General features: G+C 40.6%; 1 protein-coding gene across 1 annotated transcript in view; it reads left to right on the top strand.

Annotated features, from left to right (window-relative positions):
- LOC118011132 (fibrous sheath-interacting protein 2-like) overlaps window positions 1–19,049 on the top strand; it is a 69,347-nt gene that overhangs the window by 13,462 nt on the left and 36,836 nt on the right. The window contains exons 9-15 of the mRNA XM_035005690.1: window positions 767–832; window positions 4,388–4,488; window positions 6,799–6,853; window positions 7,983–8,074; window positions 9,888–9,948; window positions 13,206–13,242; window positions 17,999–18,032. Of these exons, the coding sequence (XP_034861581.1) occupies window positions 767–832; window positions 4,388–4,488; window positions 6,799–6,853; window positions 7,983–8,074; window positions 9,888–9,948; window positions 13,206–13,242; window positions 17,999–18,032 (446 nt within the window). The remainder of the gene's footprint in view (window positions 1–766; window positions 833–4,387; window positions 4,489–6,798; window positions 6,854–7,982; window positions 8,075–9,887; window positions 9,949–13,205; window positions 13,243–17,998; window positions 18,033–19,049) is intronic.

The following is a 19,049-nucleotide window of genomic DNA, read 5'->3' as shown; positions in this document are numbered from 1 at the left end:
CTGAGCCACCCAGGCGCCCCAGGGATGCACATCTTAAAACTCTAGTGGGAATCCAGTCAGCACACACAGTTTGGAATTTGTCTATCTAAATGATTAGCAACAGGAACTTCGGTCACCTCTTTCCCAGCTGAGGTCCATGAGCATTGTTGCCTCCACCAGAGCTCTGAGGTACGGCCCAGGATGATCACAAGCACTCTCGTGGGGTCTCCAGCATAGTTATTGCACTGCTGTGCCTCCCCACGCAGAGAAAAGGCCACATTCTCACTGGGCAGGCTGGAGGGTTGGAGTTTTTCCCTTCTCCCAGAAGACAACTCTGTTTCCCCGAGTAGAGCTTTAATTACACAAGATAATATCGTAAAAGCGATTGTCCTGCCTCCCCATCACATCTCTCCTCAGGTTTCTCAACCTTGCCGTTACCGACCTCTTGGGCTGGATAGCGCTTTGTTGTGGGGGCCATCCTTTGCCTTGTGGACTGTTTAGCAGCATCCCTGGCCTCTACCCACTAGATGCCAGGAGCAAACCTCCCTCGCCACATCTGTAACAATCACCATGCCTCCAGACATTTCCAAATGTCCCCTAGGGGACACAAGTGCCTCCCACTGAGAACCCACTACTTACCCTCTCCAATTCCTCCCTACAGCTCCATATGTAGATTAGCATATGGCTCTCCTCCTACTGGGCCAGAAAGAATAAATAGAATCTATCTTGGATAACTTGGTCATTTCCACTATTTTAAAAAATAAATATTTTCCTCTGTTTCTTTAAGCTTCTTCAAAGATCAAGAAAGCAAGTGATACCGCCAGTGGCCAGCAATCGCACCAGGAACAAAAACGTAATTGAATTGATTACGACTGGAAGTGCTAGAATAGTAATTTGTGGAAAGACGGGATTTGGTACTGACCTCCTCTGCTTACAGGGCAGAGAGATCCTCACTCTGTCCCCTGTTGTGAAAGACGGATTTCGAGGAATGCCTACCCACAGGGCCATGGCCTCTCTTGCCCTCTGGGTCAGACTCCCTGCTTACACACTCAGTTCATGTCGCTGCCCCCACACGCCCAGGAGCAGGGCAGCCCGCATTTTGCAGCTGACAAGTCCACACGCCCAGTTCAGGGCCCTTCTTCTCCAGGGCCCCTGCTCCCGATCTCCTTTCTGTACTTTTCCATTACCAACAAGACCCCGCGGCATTTTTTTTTTTTGAACCTGTTCCTCACTGGCCGCTACTGCTACCTCTCCTTGTTCGGCCTCTGCCTCCCAGGGAAGCTTTCACCTGCAGCTCATGTGTTGCCTTCCCCTGGAGAGTCATCCTTGCAGATTGCTGACTGGAGGTGCCACGGAGGTTTCTGAAGCCAGTGGCCCTAGGGACCTAGTGAGGACCGAGACCCCAATCAAAGCTCCTTCTCAAAAACCTGCCCTTCCTTAGACTTTGGACTTTCCGGGCCTGGAGTAACTTCTGTCGCTTTGCTGGCAGCAGAAATATTTTATTCTGCCACATATTTTTCTGCAGCAGTGGACCTGCTGCTCAGTGTTGCCCATTCTCAATCCCCTGTTCCTTTTAGAACAGCCTGACAGAGTAGTAGGTGTTGTCGTTCTAAAATGTCAACCTATTTCTTGAGTAGGCTTTAGTACACGTAGGGCTAGCGCTGTTTGCTGGATCTAAGTGCCTTCCTTCCTTTTGCTTTCTCGCTCAGTCACCGATTTTTCTAACTCATTCCTCTGGACTTTGCCTTTGTGGGGCCCCCATAATGGCCCAGACTTTCAGGGAGCCTCCCCCCATCTTTCTGCTTCTTTCCTGAAGATGATGTCCAGATGTCTGGGGTCAGAGGTGTGGCTTATGTTCTTACTCCTCTGTGTGTCAGCAGTACGGGCAACACCTAAAGAGCTTATTAGAAATGCAGATTCCCAGGCCCCACCCCAGACCTACTGAATCGGAATCTACATCTTCACAAGATCCCCAGGGCTTTATATGCACATTAAAGTTTGGGGAACAGTGGCTTCCGTGACCTCATGGAGGTGGAATAAAGTCATGGCGCTTGGACAAAATGTCTTCTGCCTCTTCTGGTCTCCAGAGAACTGTTCTTCCCTGCACTGAGATAGTGCTTGGCCTGTTGGCATTTACAGTTCAGTGACTCATGGCCTGGTCTCACTGAGCTTAGAGTCCTCTGGCTTCCCCATCCCACCTCCATTCTGGCTGGCTGCCCCATAACGCTCAGGGTGGAGTGCTCTCACCTCCACCCCAGTTATCCCCTTGGCAAGCTCCCCAGCTAGACTCTCAGCCCTTTCTGGGCCATGTCCATCACACAGGAACCAAGAGTGGCTTGAGAAAGCAAAACCTCAAGAGGAAATAGGAAGAGGTTGGTAAAAAGGTACAAACTTTAGCTATAAGATGAATAAAGTCTGAAGGGCTAATGGAAAAACATGGTGACTATAGTTGACAGCACTGTATATATAACAGAAATTTGCTAAGAGAGCAGAACTTAAAATGTTTTCAACAACAAAATATAAATACGTGAGGTGATAGATGTGTTAATTAACTAAATGGGGGGGGTCCTTTCACAATATATACATATATCAAATCACCACGATGTACACTTTAACTATCTTACAATTTTATATGTCAATTAGATACATCACTAACTGTGAAATTAGGAAGAGAGAGAGGGAAAGAAGGAAGGGAAGAAGGAAGGACCAACCTCAGAGAAAGCCTTGCTCTGCTTGACCATACTATATTGCAGAGTTTCTGGGCCATGTCCCAGGTGAGGAGGAGGAGGCAGCAAGTGGGAGGTAGCCTAAGAGATTTCTTTCTAGAGTCCCAAATGGGAAGCAGAGCAATAGTTCTTTTCTCTCTGTGCTAACTTCACTTGTCTGAAGCAACCAGGGCCCAAAGTAAGAAAAATGTGAAGCCTCATCTGATTCCTTTGTTCTCTAGCCTCTCCCACCCCTTCCACTTTCCCACTATCTCTGAGCTATTGAAGGAGTGAACTTTCCCTCCTACCTTTCTTTAAGTCATGTCTTCCTTCTTTCTGAGCCCAGATAACTCTTGTTGGTGGGCTAGGGTATCTCCAGTACACTAAGGGAGAGTTTTCTGAGCTAAGTATTCCAGTCTGTTGCTACACAAAAAGGAAGGTTAAATTCTGGGAAGTTCTCAAGACAGTTGCATGGCCTGCAAAGCATACTGTCTTGACTATGTCATCCTATTTTGAATGACAGGTGCTGAATATTACTTGGGTGTTTATTGTGGCATCCCTCCTGTTAAAAATTCTAACCTCCTCTCCCCTAGTTCCACCCCCAAGCAGGTAGATGATTATGGAAGACTAGGGCAGAGTTCTTGTACTTAGGGAGTCAAAAATGAGAAAATAATAGCCCTATTGCATAATGGCTGTTTCGCATCTGTCAAGCCCCAAAAGTAGGCACAATGAAAGATGGGTCTCCAGACCCACATCTAGAAGGTATGCTCACTGTAAAAAAAAAAAATGTATAGAAAAATATGTGATATATAGAATGCAACAACCTAATAAACATGGGGAAAATGCACTGACATTTTACTGAAGACATACAGATGGCAAATAAGCACATAAAAATGCTGCTTAATATTATTAGTCCTTAGGGAAATACAAAGTAAACCACAATGAGATACCACTACACGCCCAGTAAAATAGCTAGAATTTAAATAACTGAATTTAAACAAGTATTTGCAAGGACTTGAAGCAGCTAGAACCCGGACACTGCAGGTTGGGGTGTAAAGTGGTAGAACCACTGTGGAAAACAGTTTGCTAACTTAGGTTAAACTACCATGTGATCCAGCCATTCCTCTCCAAGGTATGTGCCCAAAAGAAATGAAAATATATGTCCACATAAAGACTCATAGCAGCATTATTCATAACAGCAAAAAAAAAACTGGAAACAACCTAAATGCCCTTCAGTGGCCCAATGGATAAAATGTAGTACATTCCCATACTATGAAATACTATGTAGTAAGAAAAAGGAATAAACAATTGTTGCAGGCAACAATATTGATGAATCTCAAAATAAATATACTAAATGAAGGAAGCCAGACACCCTCCCCCCAAAAAAGAGAGAGAGTATATCCTGTTTGATTCCATTTATAGCAAACTCTAGAAAATGCAAACAATTTATAGTGACAGCTGATCAGTGGTTGCACAGGAGATAGGGAGAACTAGAGAGAGAGGGATGAATTATAAGGGGAACAAGGACACTTTTGGGGGTGATGGAAATGTTTATCTTGATTGTGGTGATGGTTTCATGGGTTCGTACATATGTCAAAATGGAACAAATGGTATGTTTTAAATGTGTGTGGTTCCTTGTACTTCAATTGTATTTTGATAAAATTGTTTTAAAATTCTATTACTTCTCTTTCATTTACTTTTAGAACCAGGCCATTCTCATAGTTTTGTAAAGATTCCTGCCAAAAAACCATCAGTCTTCGTATCTTCTCAGCCTGATGTACAGAAAAACAAAGCAGAACAAAAGGTAGATACTTTGTATTGATCATTAATTTATCTGGTTAACTATTATTTCTATGGGATATCCTCTACACTGGCATGGTACTGACTGGTCAGAGATAATGGGGTCCTACACAGATCTGGCTCCTCTCCCTAGCAGAGAAGGTTCTGAGTCAGCTTCATGTTAAATGTACCATACGGTTTAGCAGAAACTGACTTAAATATCTGATGATACTGATGATAGCTAATGTTTACTGAAAACTTGCTGTGGGCCAGGGCCCATGTGAAGCTAGAAGGAGGAGAAAGGGGCAAAACAGTTGACATAGGATACAGAGATGGAAGAGACATCATCACTACTCATGAGAACCCACTGTCCAGAGATTTAGACACATGTAAACAAAAGTCCTTACAATAAAATAAGAGGAGAGTTTTGATTTGTTCAAAATGCAGGAGGAGCACAGAGTATTTAGAGACTTGTCCTGCCTAGAGGAGCCTAAAAAGGCCTTATTAAAGGAGGGCTTCATCGAATTAGGTCTTGAAGTGTGAGTAGGAAGTTTCCAGATGAACAGATGTGAAGCTATAGTGAGGCAGTATTACAGACAGGTGTTAAAGTGTTCAGCGAGAGCCGCAGTGTGAGCCAGCGAAGCCAGGGCACGGCCACAGAGGAGACTGACAAGATAGGTTGCCGCCAAGGCTTTGTACGCCTTGCTGGAGAATGGGTTTAGCCTCTCCGTAGCAGAGAGCCATTGCTGCTTTTTGAGTAGAGATGTGAAATAAGAATGAGATGGGTTTTAAAAGGATAATCTGGGGACGCCTGGCTGGCTTGGTTGGAAGAGCATGCGACTTTTGATCTCAGGGGTCGTGAGTTCAAGCCCCACGTTGGGTATAGAGATTACTTAAATAAAGACACTTTACTTTTTTAAAAAAGATTTTATTTATTTGAGAGAGAGTAAGCCAGAGAGAGAGCACGAGGGGGGAGGAGCAGAGGGAGAGGGAGAAGCAGACTCCCCACTGAGCAGGGAGCCCGATGCGGGGCTCGATCCCGGGACTCCAGGATCATGTCCTGAGCCGAAGGCAGACGCTTAACCGACTGAGCCACCCAGGTGCCCCAAATAAAGACACCTTAAAAAAAGAGAGAGAGAGAAGTCTTTTTTTTTTATTAAAAATAAAAAGATAATCTGGTTGAAGTGTGTGACATAGATGCAGTGTTTGAGGGAGAGGAGATTAGAGGGAAGATAGTTTTGAGTCTACTGGGATGGTCCAGATAAAAATGATATGGTGAGCGCTGTGAACTGTGTAAGACTGTTGAATCACAGACCTGTACCTCTGAAACAAATAATACATTATATGTTAAAAAAAAAAAAAAAGAAGAAGATAGTAGGAAGGGAAAAATGGAGGGGGGGGAGTTGGAGGGGGAGATGAACCATGAGAGACTATGGACTCTGAGAAACAAACTGAGGGTTCTAGAGGGGAGGGTGGTGGGGGATGGGTTAGCCTGGTGATGGGTATTAAAGAGGGCACATTACTGAATGGAGCACTGGGTGTTATACACAAATAATGAATTATGGAACACTACATCAAAAACTAATGATGTAATGTGTGGTGATTAACATAACATAATAAAATAAAAAATAATTTTAAAAAATGATAAGGCACTGGCAATGAGGATGACCCAGAGGCCACAGATTTAAGATATTTCAGAGTCAGACTATGTCCGAATTTGGTGACTCAATAGACGTGTAGATTGAAAGAGAGGGAGAGGATGAGGATGATGATGAAGATATAATTTTTGTATATAGGTTCTCTTGAAGTGGGATGTCTTTTCTCTGTGCCCCCATAGTGCTCACGCTGGCCTCTATGTCAGAACTCACTATACTGTATCATATTTTCCTGTCTGTCCTACTGGATGATAAACTTCTTGAGGTCAGGAATTGTATATCTTATTTTAATTCCAAGCAGTGTGCTCAATAAGCATTAGATTGGATTGGATTGGCCCTATCTGAAATAAATGGAGTAACTCTAAGCTTTCTAGAAGAGATCACTGGATAGATTGTTATGTCTTTAACCAAAAATATGGAAGACAGAGGAGGAGCAAGTTTGGAAAGATGGGAGTACATGGGCACATGATAAGCTTCATTTTGAACTAGTTAGTTTAGGTACCTGTGAGAGAGATTCATCAAAGAGGTTGATCCTATGTATTAGCATTGAGACCAGAGCTTAGGAGAGAGGTAAGGGATCTGGAGCAAAGGGAGATATTATATCAATCTGCTTGCTCTAGAGCCAGCAAGTCTCTTTTAGAAGCTCAATTACTAATGAATGCTTTTTTCTTGAATGTTAGAACATACAGAAAGATAAAGAAATGACTAAAACATCACATACTTTAAATGATGAAGGTAAGAAAATGAACAATATTTATAATTGCTCTGATACCTTTCAGTTAAATAATTATAGTTTTGTCATGTAGTTTTCCAAGTTATGCTTTTTTCCCGATTATAAAATCTGTGATTATTTGGATTAAGGAAGATGTAAAAATTATTCATGGTTGTAAATGTCAGTATCCCACATTTTTGAGTGATTGCTGGGTGAATAGGCCCTTAGGAATTTGCAAACCAGGGAGAAGTTAGAGTCTCTGCTGTGGCTGCCTATATGGATAGGCAGAGTAAGTTTCTGAAGTACTGCGATTTGTGCAGAGAATTCTCCCCCAGGAAAGTCTCTATCCTCTAATGTCATCCTTTCTCCCCAGACGTAAAAATACATCCAGTTTCCCATGTCCCCAGCTAGACTAGAGATTAGCTAAGTCTCTGTTAGTCTCAGCAAAAGATTCCCATGCATATTCTATACACACACCAAGAGCACTAGGACATCTCTGCCTGGGTGACCAATTAGCACCTCAAATCCAGTATGCATAAAACCAAATTCATCATCTTCCAGTCAGCCCCAAACCTGTTCTCGGTTCCTCCTTTTATTCAGGCACAAAGCCAGAGTCATCTTTGACTCTTGCCTATTGCCCATATTCTACATCCAAAAGTTGTCACATTTTGTCAAATCTGCCTCCTTTAACTATCTCATAATCTTCCCCTCCTTTCCATTCACACCACCTGTGCCCTTAACTACTGCAATAATTTGCCTCCAGTCTCTTTTTCCTCCTGTCAGTCTAGCCTACATTTTGTTGTGAATGTAATCGTCTCGAAATACAGCTTTGAACATATAATTCCTCTATTCAGAAGTCCTTGGTGGTTCCCCCTTGCCTACTGAATAAAGTGCAAAGCAGTTCATTCTGGGGCAGGGGGAGTGGTGGGAGATAAAGCTGGCAGAGTAATTTAGGGCCAGAAGTTAGGGAATTCAGGCTTGTCCCTCACAGTGGTGGTAAGACACTGGATGGCATCTTGTATTTGGAGATACTGCCTTTACTTGCATAAATAAATACATCCCTGACTGCAGTAATTCCAGACATTATGGCAGCAAGAACTATATCATTTTTTCATATTTAAAGGTACCTTTTCTTTCCCCCCCTCCCGCCAGGAATTAAAAGTATCTCACATCAAGCTCCAGATGCTTCTGCTAAAACAGAAAATGTCCCCACACATTTTATACAGGCTATTTTGAAACAAGAGGCAAGTAACATTTCTTTTGTCCCAGATACAGATAGAACAAATGAAGTATGAAATTATTATCAAGATTGGTATAACAGAGTTTCATTCATTAAAAGACAATTCAGAACAGCCTTATTCCCTGAAATTAGCCACCCTATAGTAAGATTTTATAAAAATTGAAATGCAAACCCACGGTAATAATGCTGTGCTACTTCAGACTTCCAAAGCTCACAGCTATCAGTTAGTGTTGTCATACTGTAAGTAGAGGGAATATCAGTAACAAGTTGTAAGCCAGCAAAAGTAGTAAGACTGAGACTTTAAATTTATTAAACAGATCCAAAATTTGAATGTTATATTTGCCTCCATTTTAACAGAGATTTACCAGAAGCAACTTGAATGCTCCCACTTAGCCCTTAGGTTAAAGGCTTCCTAAATGATGAGCTTCAAGAGCTTCAAAGTACAGACCTGTGCCCTGCAGAGAAAGCAACAAATCGGGCTTTGAGAATCATTTTCTTCTAGTGCTGATGGGTTGCGCAGAGACAGCCAGGCTGCCTTACCCTGTCCCCTCTGTGACCAGTGATCACTCACCTGATGGTGGAAAGTTGGCAGCATTCAGGGTGCGGCCTCTGGTCACAACATGGATTGCCTTTGTGGACTGCCAGATTGTCATTTTAAGAATCAAATCCACATCCTTGGCTCTGTTAGCACTGTATTAACCGGCTCAGCTGTTCTAAAAAGTTAACATGGTTTGAAAGAGATGTCATCAAGCAGGAAATTCACTAAAGTCTTCCCCAAAGTCTACCTTCACAACTAAGGTAGAAAGTGGCATCATTTGCAGTGTCCTACATGAAATGCATAGAAAGCAACAGACCCAATTATATATAGCTGCTCAAATGTAGCATGTTAGCCACAGTATGCTTCTCTGTATAGAAAAATATTTATCAAACACCTGCTGCGACAGGGCACTGTGTCACTGTGTCCACATCCATAATCGCTATGCTTAGTTTCCGAAGAAAAGAAACTTCACTACTTCGAGTTAGTGTAGTAGTTGTACATCAGGAATTTTTTTTTTCACTAGCCTCACTATAGAGCCAGGAAAAAAGTATGCCCTGAGTTGTCACATGGATGACAAACCTCATCCTACATACTTTGCCCCCAAAAAAGTCAATAGACAAATTTAGACTATCTGTTTTTAAAGGAGGCTTTAAAATACACATGAACAATATGACTACATCAAATGGCCACAGAAACCTAATTTATTTGGAGAAATAGCATGACCACTTTTATTATAATAGAATAGGATACTATTTCCCAACTTATTTCACCCATTCCTTCAGTGCCAGGAAAGGTACTTCTTGTGGCTTGTGTTTAGTTCTCAGACCTGGGAAAAAATTAGTCTACTCTTGTTGGATTTATCTTTCTGTACAATTATCTCGGTAGGTAAAGTTTTCAGCCAAATCAAAGAGTCATATCCTATATAGGCGGAAAACCTGCTCTCTGCCTTCCAACTTTCTAAAATCATGTCCCCTATAGTTAACTTTGTTTAAAAACCACACATCATCTTTTTAGCTGTTCAATTGATTACCATCCATGCTGCTCAGTGCATTCCTCAGTTAATTTTAGAATACTGATGAATTCTACAAACCTGTGAATTTTATAAGTAATACATGTAGTATAAACCAAGTAAAACATGTACTTTTATCACAAATGGACTTCTAAAATCATTTTCTTAAATTTCTGTATTTTAAATGTGAGAAATAGCCGATGTTCAAATTCTTTTAAAACTCCTTTGAGGATTTTCATTGTTTTTTTTTTTTTCTTGTGGCATATATAGGTGACATATGCTGATGTTAATGAAAAAAAGACCAAGAAACCAAGTTTTAACCATGAATCAGGTAAACAATAGCAACAGTTATTATGTAAATCCTGCCATCTACTCATCCATTCATTCCACGAACATTTATTGAGCTTCCACTACATGACAGACATCGTGCTAATTACTGCATACGTACAAGGTAGAAACCATACAAAATAGAAAAGCCATGCTCCCTATCCTGGATTTTACAGTTTAGTGGGGAACACTCACACCAATAACCACAACCCATTATGATAATTGTAATAATGGAGGTACGTACATAGTTCAGCGGAAGCATAGGGAAGCCAGGGAAACTTGTCCAGAAGAAGCCACAATTGGGCTGAGACATGAAGGATAAGAAAGAATTTCCTAAGCAGACAAATGGAAGGAGAACCTTCCAGGAAAAGGGAATACATTTACCAAGATATAGACATTAGAGCATAGTACGTTTTTGGAAATACAGATTTTCTCAGAATTGCTTTATCTAAAAGTTCAAGCTAGAGAATTGCAGGAAATGAAGCTAGACTGCTAGAGAAGGGTTAGATCATTAAGTTTCTGGTAGGCCATGCCAAGAAATCTACCTTTTATCCTGTTATTGAAGGGCAACTATTTAAGAATATTGTCAGGGGTGTAATATAATCAGAATTTGTCTTTTCTAAAAAGGGAAAAAAGAATTAGAGGTGAGGGGACTAGAGGCAATGAGACAATAAAAATAATAGCATTTATTGAACACTTAACTATATGCAGTTACTACACTAAACTCTTTATATCCTCTCATTTAACCCTCCCAACAATTTACTGAGGACAGAAGTATTTTTATCTACCATTTTACATATAAGTAAACTAAGTCTCAGTAATCCTGCCCAGGGTTTCACAGTGTATGTGACAAAACCAAGGTTTTAACCCAGGTCTGTCTTACTCAACCAATTCTAGCCGCAATGCCATGCTGCCACTTAACTACAATTAGAGAGACTATTACAATAGTCAAGGCTAGAAATGAGTCTTGAACAAACTCAGTGACAGTGAGGGTACAGATTTGACTCAAACTAAGGAGGTCGAATGGATGAGATTTGGTACTGATTGAATATGGGAGATGAAGGCATTGAAGACAACACCCAGATTTCTAGACTGGGCAACTAAATGGGTAGTGAATAGTGGTGCCATTCAGTAGACAGGCAGTACAGAAAGATGAACAAGTTTGGAGGCGAAAAAATTAGTTCAGCTTTTTGAGGTAGATTATACTTTGGCCTCTTAATTCCCTCTTCGATCCGAGAGTTATCCATAAGTATGTTTCTTAATTATTAAGAAATTAATATTTTGGGTCACAATTTTTTAATTAAATTTGGAGAATATAGCCTGTAAATCTTGAACACACTGAAGTTGTTGAGGTTGTTGTTTTTGTTTTTGTTTTTTTGTGGCCAAATATGTGATCGCTCTTTGAAAGTGCTCCATGGACATACCAAAAAAAAAAAAATGTGTGTTCTCTATTTGAAGGATGGAAAGCTCTAAATGGATATCAAATTACATTTATTGATTTTATGTCTTTACAGATTTTTTTGTCTACTAGACTTTTTTTATTGTCTACAAATGTGTCCAGCTATTAAAGAGGTGCATTAAAGTTCTACACTCTAATTGTATATTTATCAAATTCCCATTACATTTGTAATAGGTTTCACACAGGCTCTTCAGGATATTTAATCCACCATATTCCTAGAAACCATAGAAGAGTTATTTATTTTTTCTAACAGTCACATTAGTTATCTATTGCTAAGTAACAAATCACCCCAAAACGTGGCAGTTTAAAATATATATATATAGTTTCTGTGGTTAGGAATCCAGGAATAATTTAGCTGGGTCGTTCTGACTCAGGGTCTCTCGTGAGTTTATAGTCAAATTGTCATCCAGAGCTGTTGCAGTCATTTAAAGGCTTAACTGGGACTGGAGGTTTCTCTTCCAAGATGACTGTCAGCAGGAGGCCTCAGTGCCTCACCTTGTGGACCTCTCTATAGGGCTTCTTGAGTATCTTCATGATATGGCATCTGGCTTCCCCCAGAGTGAGTGATCCAAGGTAGAGGGGTTGAAACCACAATATATTCTATAACCTAGTTTCAGAAGTTATATACCATCAGTTCTACCCTGGACTGTTCATTAGAAGCAAGTCACTGAGTCCAACCCACACTCAAGGGGAAGAGAGTTAACCTCCACTTCTTGGAGGGAGTATTACCAGAGAATTTGTAGACATACTTTGAAAGCACCACAACAGTATTATCTTCACACTTAATTTTTCAGGTTTATACACTATTAATTCCAGCTCCTTCCAAAACTGTACACATGCAAAAATATGCTCATACACAAACTCAAGAAGGCACACAGAATTTTAAGCAAATGTTTTCAAACAGATCGTTGGAATTTACTGGTTACTCCAAATACACTTTACATTTTTTAGGAGAAAAATAGCAATTTGCCTTGACTTTGAACTGGCTCCAATTGGTAATACTACTTTCTATTACTCAGAGCATTCTGTTTGTCTAAGACTTTAGTGGTGTATGTGTATAATTGATATACACCATTCCAGTATTCCTATGGAGATATTCTACATGAAGACTTGCTTTACTATAATTACCTAGAAATATTTTCTAATATCCACTTATGGAACTTTGCTAGATGGCATGTTAGACAGTATTTGAGTGGGAAGAGATTAATGACTGTTAGACTAATAAACATTGATCCAACACCTGTGTTAAAGAATTGGTTCAATAAATAAGTGTTAATGAGTGCTTACTATATGCCAGACACTGTAAACTATAGCACAGTAAGTCCTATAATAGAAGGAAGTATAGGGTGCTTCAGGAGCATTGACAGAGGATGCCTGTCTCTGTAGGCAATTTCAAAAGGCTCTTTGAAAGAGGTGACACAAGCTGAGTGAATCCTAAAAGGTGAGGAATTTGGAAGAGCGATATTAAAGTTATAAACTAAATAGTAAGGGCACAGGCAAAGGGAATTGCATGTTGTTCAGGATCTCTGGAGCACAGAATATATGTAGAATGGTGACCAGAAGTGAGGCTGGTGAGGTAGGCAGTGGCCCCAGATCATAAAGTATATTTTATGCCTCCCCAGCAGTCCCTGGAGGGTTTAAACACAGCAGTGACAACAGGGAATAAAGACCTATTAATAGATGTTAATTATCATTTACAAGTAGCTTGGGAAGGCTACCAACAAGTAGTTATTTTCTTTTTCTCTCTGAAAATTCACCAACAAGTAGTTATTTTCTTTTTCTCTCTGAAAATTCACCTGTAGCTCAAGGAATCTTCCCTTCTTGTGATTCGTCAATTAAGTAAGTATCTAAGAAAGCTTAATAAATTAATGTGTTATTTTAAATTAACCTTTTAATAATTACACCAGAGTGCTGCTTGAGGGCAGATGCTCCCGTGGAATCTTCAGTTCTTGTAGTTCTACTTGCATTCATTTTTTGCAACCTCTCAGGACTAAGCAGGCAAAGTTATTTATGTTCTTTCACCTTCCCTCTAGTCTCACTTTTGTTCTGTACTCCCCTAATCCCCAGGGCCTTCACTCCCCTACCTCTTCTTTCGAGGTAACTTTCTGGGATCTGTATCTATTCTTTTCCCCTCTCCACATTCAAACATATATTACTTGTGCCTTTTGAGGTTATTGGTTCTCTAATGATGATGCATTAGTCTACCATATAGTATTAATGACTTAATCTGTTACCCCATCCTGAGGATATTTGTACTGTAATCTAAAGTAATAAATCTCTAATGATACAAAAATCAAGGACAATGGAGAAGTTTTTTGTTGTTTTTTTTTTTTTTTTTTTTTGGCCTAGGTGCCTTTCAGCCCTCAAACCTTGGTGGCCCCTTAGTCTGCTAAAGTGCAGTTCCCCTCAAACTTGAATATTTCATGCATATCAAATAACCCCTGATGGAACACACATATCCAACACCATCATCTTCTAAACCCTCAAACCAAATGAAGTCCAGGATAGGTTTTATAAATTCCAAATTCTGATGAAAATGGTTGGGTAAGGTGAAGTAGCGTGTGGTGGTAAATGGTATTGACATTCAGAGCGAGCTTCCTAGAAGAAGGATTTTATGCTTAGGAGTGATGAAGTAAGTTTGACTTACTGAGTGCTCATAAGATGCAAAGATGCTGAAGGAAACTGACTAGCCCAATATTAGGACAGTTTAAAGAAATAAAGGTGAGGAGTGATGATTATGTAGTTTTAGAAAATATTAATTCCTACTTGCCTCTTCCTCCTGCCTTCCCACCACCCTAGACTACAGAGCTACAGAATCACTTGAGTCTTTTCAAAAGCACATGCTCTGGATACCCTTTTGCTAAAAATCTTAGCTCAGCTAAGATGAAGAGCTCTGCACAGGACCTGGAGCTTCTTCCCCATTCCTCTCAAATACACAGGGTTAAAGTACTTTTAGCTAGGGACACCTGGGTGGCTCAGTCGGTTAAGCGTCTGCCTTCGGCTCAGGTCATGATCCCAGGGTCCTGGGATCGAGTCCCGCATCGGGCTCTCTGCTCCGCGGGGAGCCTGCTTCTCCCTCTGCCTCTGTCTCTCATGAATAAATAAATAAAAATCAAAAAAAAAAAAAAAAGTACTTTTAGCTATACCTAGGACAATTCCAGGCCAGAGCCCAATAAAACATGGCTAACAAGACCATCTGGTCTGACTCTGCCCATTGCACCCATGTCACATCACCTTACCTTACAGAGGAACACAGGTTCAAGGGCTTGGACTTCGTCCTCTTTCTCTGATGCAGCTCCTTGCTTCCCAAGCCTCAGTGCTAGATGCATCACATGTGTTCCACCACTTACCTCTCTCCCTTCTCTCCTCTCAACTTCTTCTCTGTTTTTCCTAACGCTTACACAAAGGCCATACACGGTAAGCTTAACAAAATAGAATTAGAAACCAAAGAAATCAGGACAAAAGGAAGCAAATGTGATAAGATAGCCTTGGGGTAGACAGTTGGAATAATTAAGCTTTGCATTTAGATACTGAGTATGTTCTTGTGATTGGGATGGAAGATGAGAGGACAAGACCATGCTCAGAAGTCTGTATTTCATCCACTGAATGACAGTTTAATGGTTTTGAGTTGGGATATGATATTATCAAGTCAATATCTCTGCTGAACACCTGTGACAACAGCATGTAGGACAAATAAAAGATAGTTAAATAGGTGCCCGTTACAGAAGTCCATTAATGATTTGTGGCCTTGTACAACGGCCTTCCTTTTGGAGTAGAGAGAAGTATGCATCTAAAACATGTTAAATGGGAATTTATGTGCCAAACTTTCTTGAGAACCTACAATGTTCAAAGTATAGTTCTGGGTATTAGAGGGATACCAAGATGAAAAAGCACTACCTCTGACCTCAGTTGTGCTTTACACAGCAACAGGACAAAAGACAGGGAGACTTGAGGAATGCCAGAGAGTGGACTGAGTGCAGGGCAGTAGATAAAATGTCAGGAAAAAGGAAGGCCACCGTGGTACCACCTAGTTTTGGGGTTTCAGATTAAACCACTGATGTCAGGATACAGAGGTGCTGCTTTAAATTCCCAGTTAGCCACTGGAATGAGTAAACAGATTTGGCAATAGGATAGACTACGTGTGTGGATGAGCAGGAGGTATCAGGCATCACCTCAAAGCTATGGGCCTGAGATACAAACAGAAGGCCACCAATTACATTAAAAATTAGATATTCAGAAGGATTAGGCCGACTAAAATTTAGGCTTGTCACATTAATCCTCAAGGGGTGCTGGCCAACCATATGAAGATGTCTTTAAGTTATCTTCTGGATTAAAGTGAGTTTGTATGGTGGAGAAGGTCAGAAGCAGAAAGGTATATTTATAGTTTTGTGACATGGCAAGTTAAACTGTGAAAAAGTGTGCCTTCTCTTTGGGGCTTCTGGACTAATGGTCATTAATATCACTGCCCTCTTTAAGAAGTAGGAAGTTAGCAGTACAGATAACCTAAACCTTAGGCACTTTTCTCTAGTAGCGTCAACCTGTCGAGGAAAACCACCTAAGACTAGGGAAAAGTAGGTGGAATATCGTGTCACTCCTGGAATGGTGATGGACCTTTCCAATATAACAGCAAGTTCATTTGCATGTTTCTGTTCAATTGACTCCAACAAAAATTTGATAATTCGTTGTGAATTGTAGATTGTATGTGGTATCACAACTATTTTCTAGTGGTCTTATATGAGGTTTTCTCATTTATCTGGTTAGTTTTGTTCTCAGATCTTTGCTATTTCCTTTTATCTAAATGCGTGCCTTTAGGACAGAAAGCCTTTGAGGACAGGTAGCAACAAATACACAGGACTCACTGGGTTCCACTTGCTGCCAGTTGTATGAGTTAGAGAGAGCAGAAAAAAGAATCTGGATGCGTTAGGTTGCAGAGAACCTACAAGAAGAAACTGAGCTAGAGTTGGCCTGAGAAACTAACTGAGTCTTAGAAAAATAAATGAAGCCAAAGGATAGGAACTGTGTCACTGACTCAGCACTCATGCTCCAGGTTCCATATTACAAGAAGGTACTAGTCTGAGGATGGGCTATTGCTCCCTAACCCTAGCTGACACCTCTAAGTTTTTCTTTTCCTACTAGGAGTTAGGTTGTAATTTCAGAGATGGGCTATATTTTTCAAAATTGAATTGTAGGCCTTGGGGGAAAAAGAAATTTTGATAACAGAAGGGCAGGCCAAGTAAAAATGAAGATAGAGTATGCTTTTTCCTTTAAGAAGGTCACGAAGAAGAGAAGCAAATGATCCATGTAGGAAGGAAAATAAATCGGAATTAGAGTCTTAGGCCTTGTTTTTTATAACTTTTTTTAGTATTCTATAATTTACATGATTGTGTTCTCTTGCTACAGTTTAGTAAAATATATTTTTGGTTCCATGTAGTAGGTGATAATAAATAATTTTGATTAAAACAGAGAATAGATTGCAATGACATGGCTGGAGCTAGAGAGTATAATGCCAAGTGAAATAAATCAGTCAGAGGAAGACAAATACCATATGATTTCACTCATATGTGGAATTTAAGAAACAAAACAAATGAGCAAAGGGAAAAAAGAAAGGCAAACAAGAAACAGACTCTTAACTACAGAGAACAGAAGGATGGTTATCAGAACTAAAGGATGGTTACCAGAACAAAAGGATGGGAGAAATAGGTGATGGGGAGTAAGGAGGGCACTTGTCGTGAAAAGCACTGGGTGATTAAAATAAAAACTTTAAAAAAAGAGAAAAAGGAATGCCTGGGTGGCTCAGTCTGCCTTCGGCTCAGGTCACGATTCCAGGGTCCTGAGATTGAATCCCGCATCAGGCTCCTTGCTCAGGGGGGAGCCTGCCTCTCCCTCTGCTTTCCGCTCCCCCTGCTTATGCTTCCTGCTTGTTCTCTCTCTCTCTGCCAAATAAATAAATGAAACCTTTAAAAAAAATAAAATAAAACAAAATAAGACGGAAAAAAAGCATAGAACAGAATACTATAATACCTAGAAAAGGGCTACATCTAATTTGGTATTGCATATGATCAGAAACCCATTATTTTAATCCATCGTTATCAAGAATCATCCATGGATCTTTTCCTACTGTAGGGTGAGGGGAGGAGACTAGGAGTTTTGAGGAGGTGGGCAGAAAGTGAGTTATCAGGAAGCTCTGATCAAGCAGAGCAGGCAGAAAGGACTAGCCCACCCCCTCTCTCCCCAGCCCCATGCTCTTCCCAACTCACTACGAAACAAACATGGCTAAGTGGTTCATGAATAGTAATATCAGACAGATGTTAGTTTATGCAGCAGCTGTTTACTATTCTACTGTTTATTCAGCTATCACTCTACTCCTGTGAGTAATGGAGCATGTCCTGTACCCACAGACCAATATCTAAGTAGGAGGCTAAATAAGGGAATTAGACAAAAAATAAAGCCTATTCTTTTTTGTGAATTGCTAGGGAGAAAAAAAATCTCCCAAGCACAAAGGATATAACCTGATTCAATGCTTAGGAATTGGGGGAGGGGGGAGTTACATAAATTATTGATCAGAAGTAATAAAATTAATCTCTTTACTTTTCAGACAACAACAATATCAAAATTGCTGTCAAGAAAAAGTATGTATGATGAAATTCACTGATAAAGCAACATGTTAAGGATATTTTGTAATATGAAATTAGAGAAAAGTCTGTGAATCAGACAACAAGCAAAATCATCTGCTGACATTAGTCAGTTCCCTCTTCGCCTTCTTCTCTTCTTGACTTTCACTCTCAGTTAATCTTGAGTTTTGCAGGGGTCCAAAGTTACTGTTATTGGCCCTTTGGGCAGGGGGCTCAGGAGGCTAGATTAAGGGAGCATTAGGAGGTTTAGTTATCATGAGAAAAGCATCAAATACCACAAACCGGCTCCATAATGGGAAACCATTAAGGGAAATGCCTTTGCAGACCATTGAGATCTGGCTTAGGGCTGAGCATCCTGTCCCTTGGGCATGTGAGCCAGGATGCCTAGATCTGTCTCCTAATTTTCCCGGGAGTAAGAAAAATCTTAGGATGGTACTCCATCAAAAGAAGGGACCTGGTCACCTGAGGACTGCAACTTGGACCAGGCAAAGATGAGGGTGAATGTGATGAGCCCCAACTCTGGGGCTAGACAGAGGAATCATGAACATGAGAGGGGTGCAGGGGAGTAGTGCACACACACAGTCTTTCACATCTACACCCACTCAACTCAGAGAACATGCAACAAACACAAAGACCTAGACATACTGGCACCCAAAGGATATTTCTTGGTTTAATGTATAGTGAAAATAAGCTGAAAATCAGATTCTATTTATCACATTTCATTTCATTAAAAACTTTAGGAATGCCCGTGGGTTTTTTTAGTTTTTATTGTTATGTTAATCACCATACATTACATCATTAGTTTTTGATGTAGTGTTCCATGATTCATTGTTTGCGTATAACACCCAGTGCTCCATGCAGAACATGCCCTCTTTAATACCCATCACCAGGCTAACCCATCCCCCCACCCCCCTCCCCTCTAGAACCCTCAGTTTGTTTCTCAGAGTCCATCGTCTCTCATGGTTCGTCTCCCCCTCCGATTTCCCCCCCTTCATTCTTCCCCTCCTGCTATCT

Source organism: Mirounga leonina, unplaced genomic scaffold, assembly GCF_011800145.1.
Source record: "Mirounga leonina isolate KUSES-001 unplaced genomic scaffold, KU_Mleo_1.0 Mir_101664, whole genome shotgun sequence".
NCBI lineage: Eukaryota > Metazoa > Chordata > Mammalia > Carnivora > Phocidae > Mirounga > Mirounga leonina.
The sequence above is the reverse complement of the archived record's forward strand: the minus strand, read 5'-3'. Positions and strand labels throughout refer to the sequence as shown.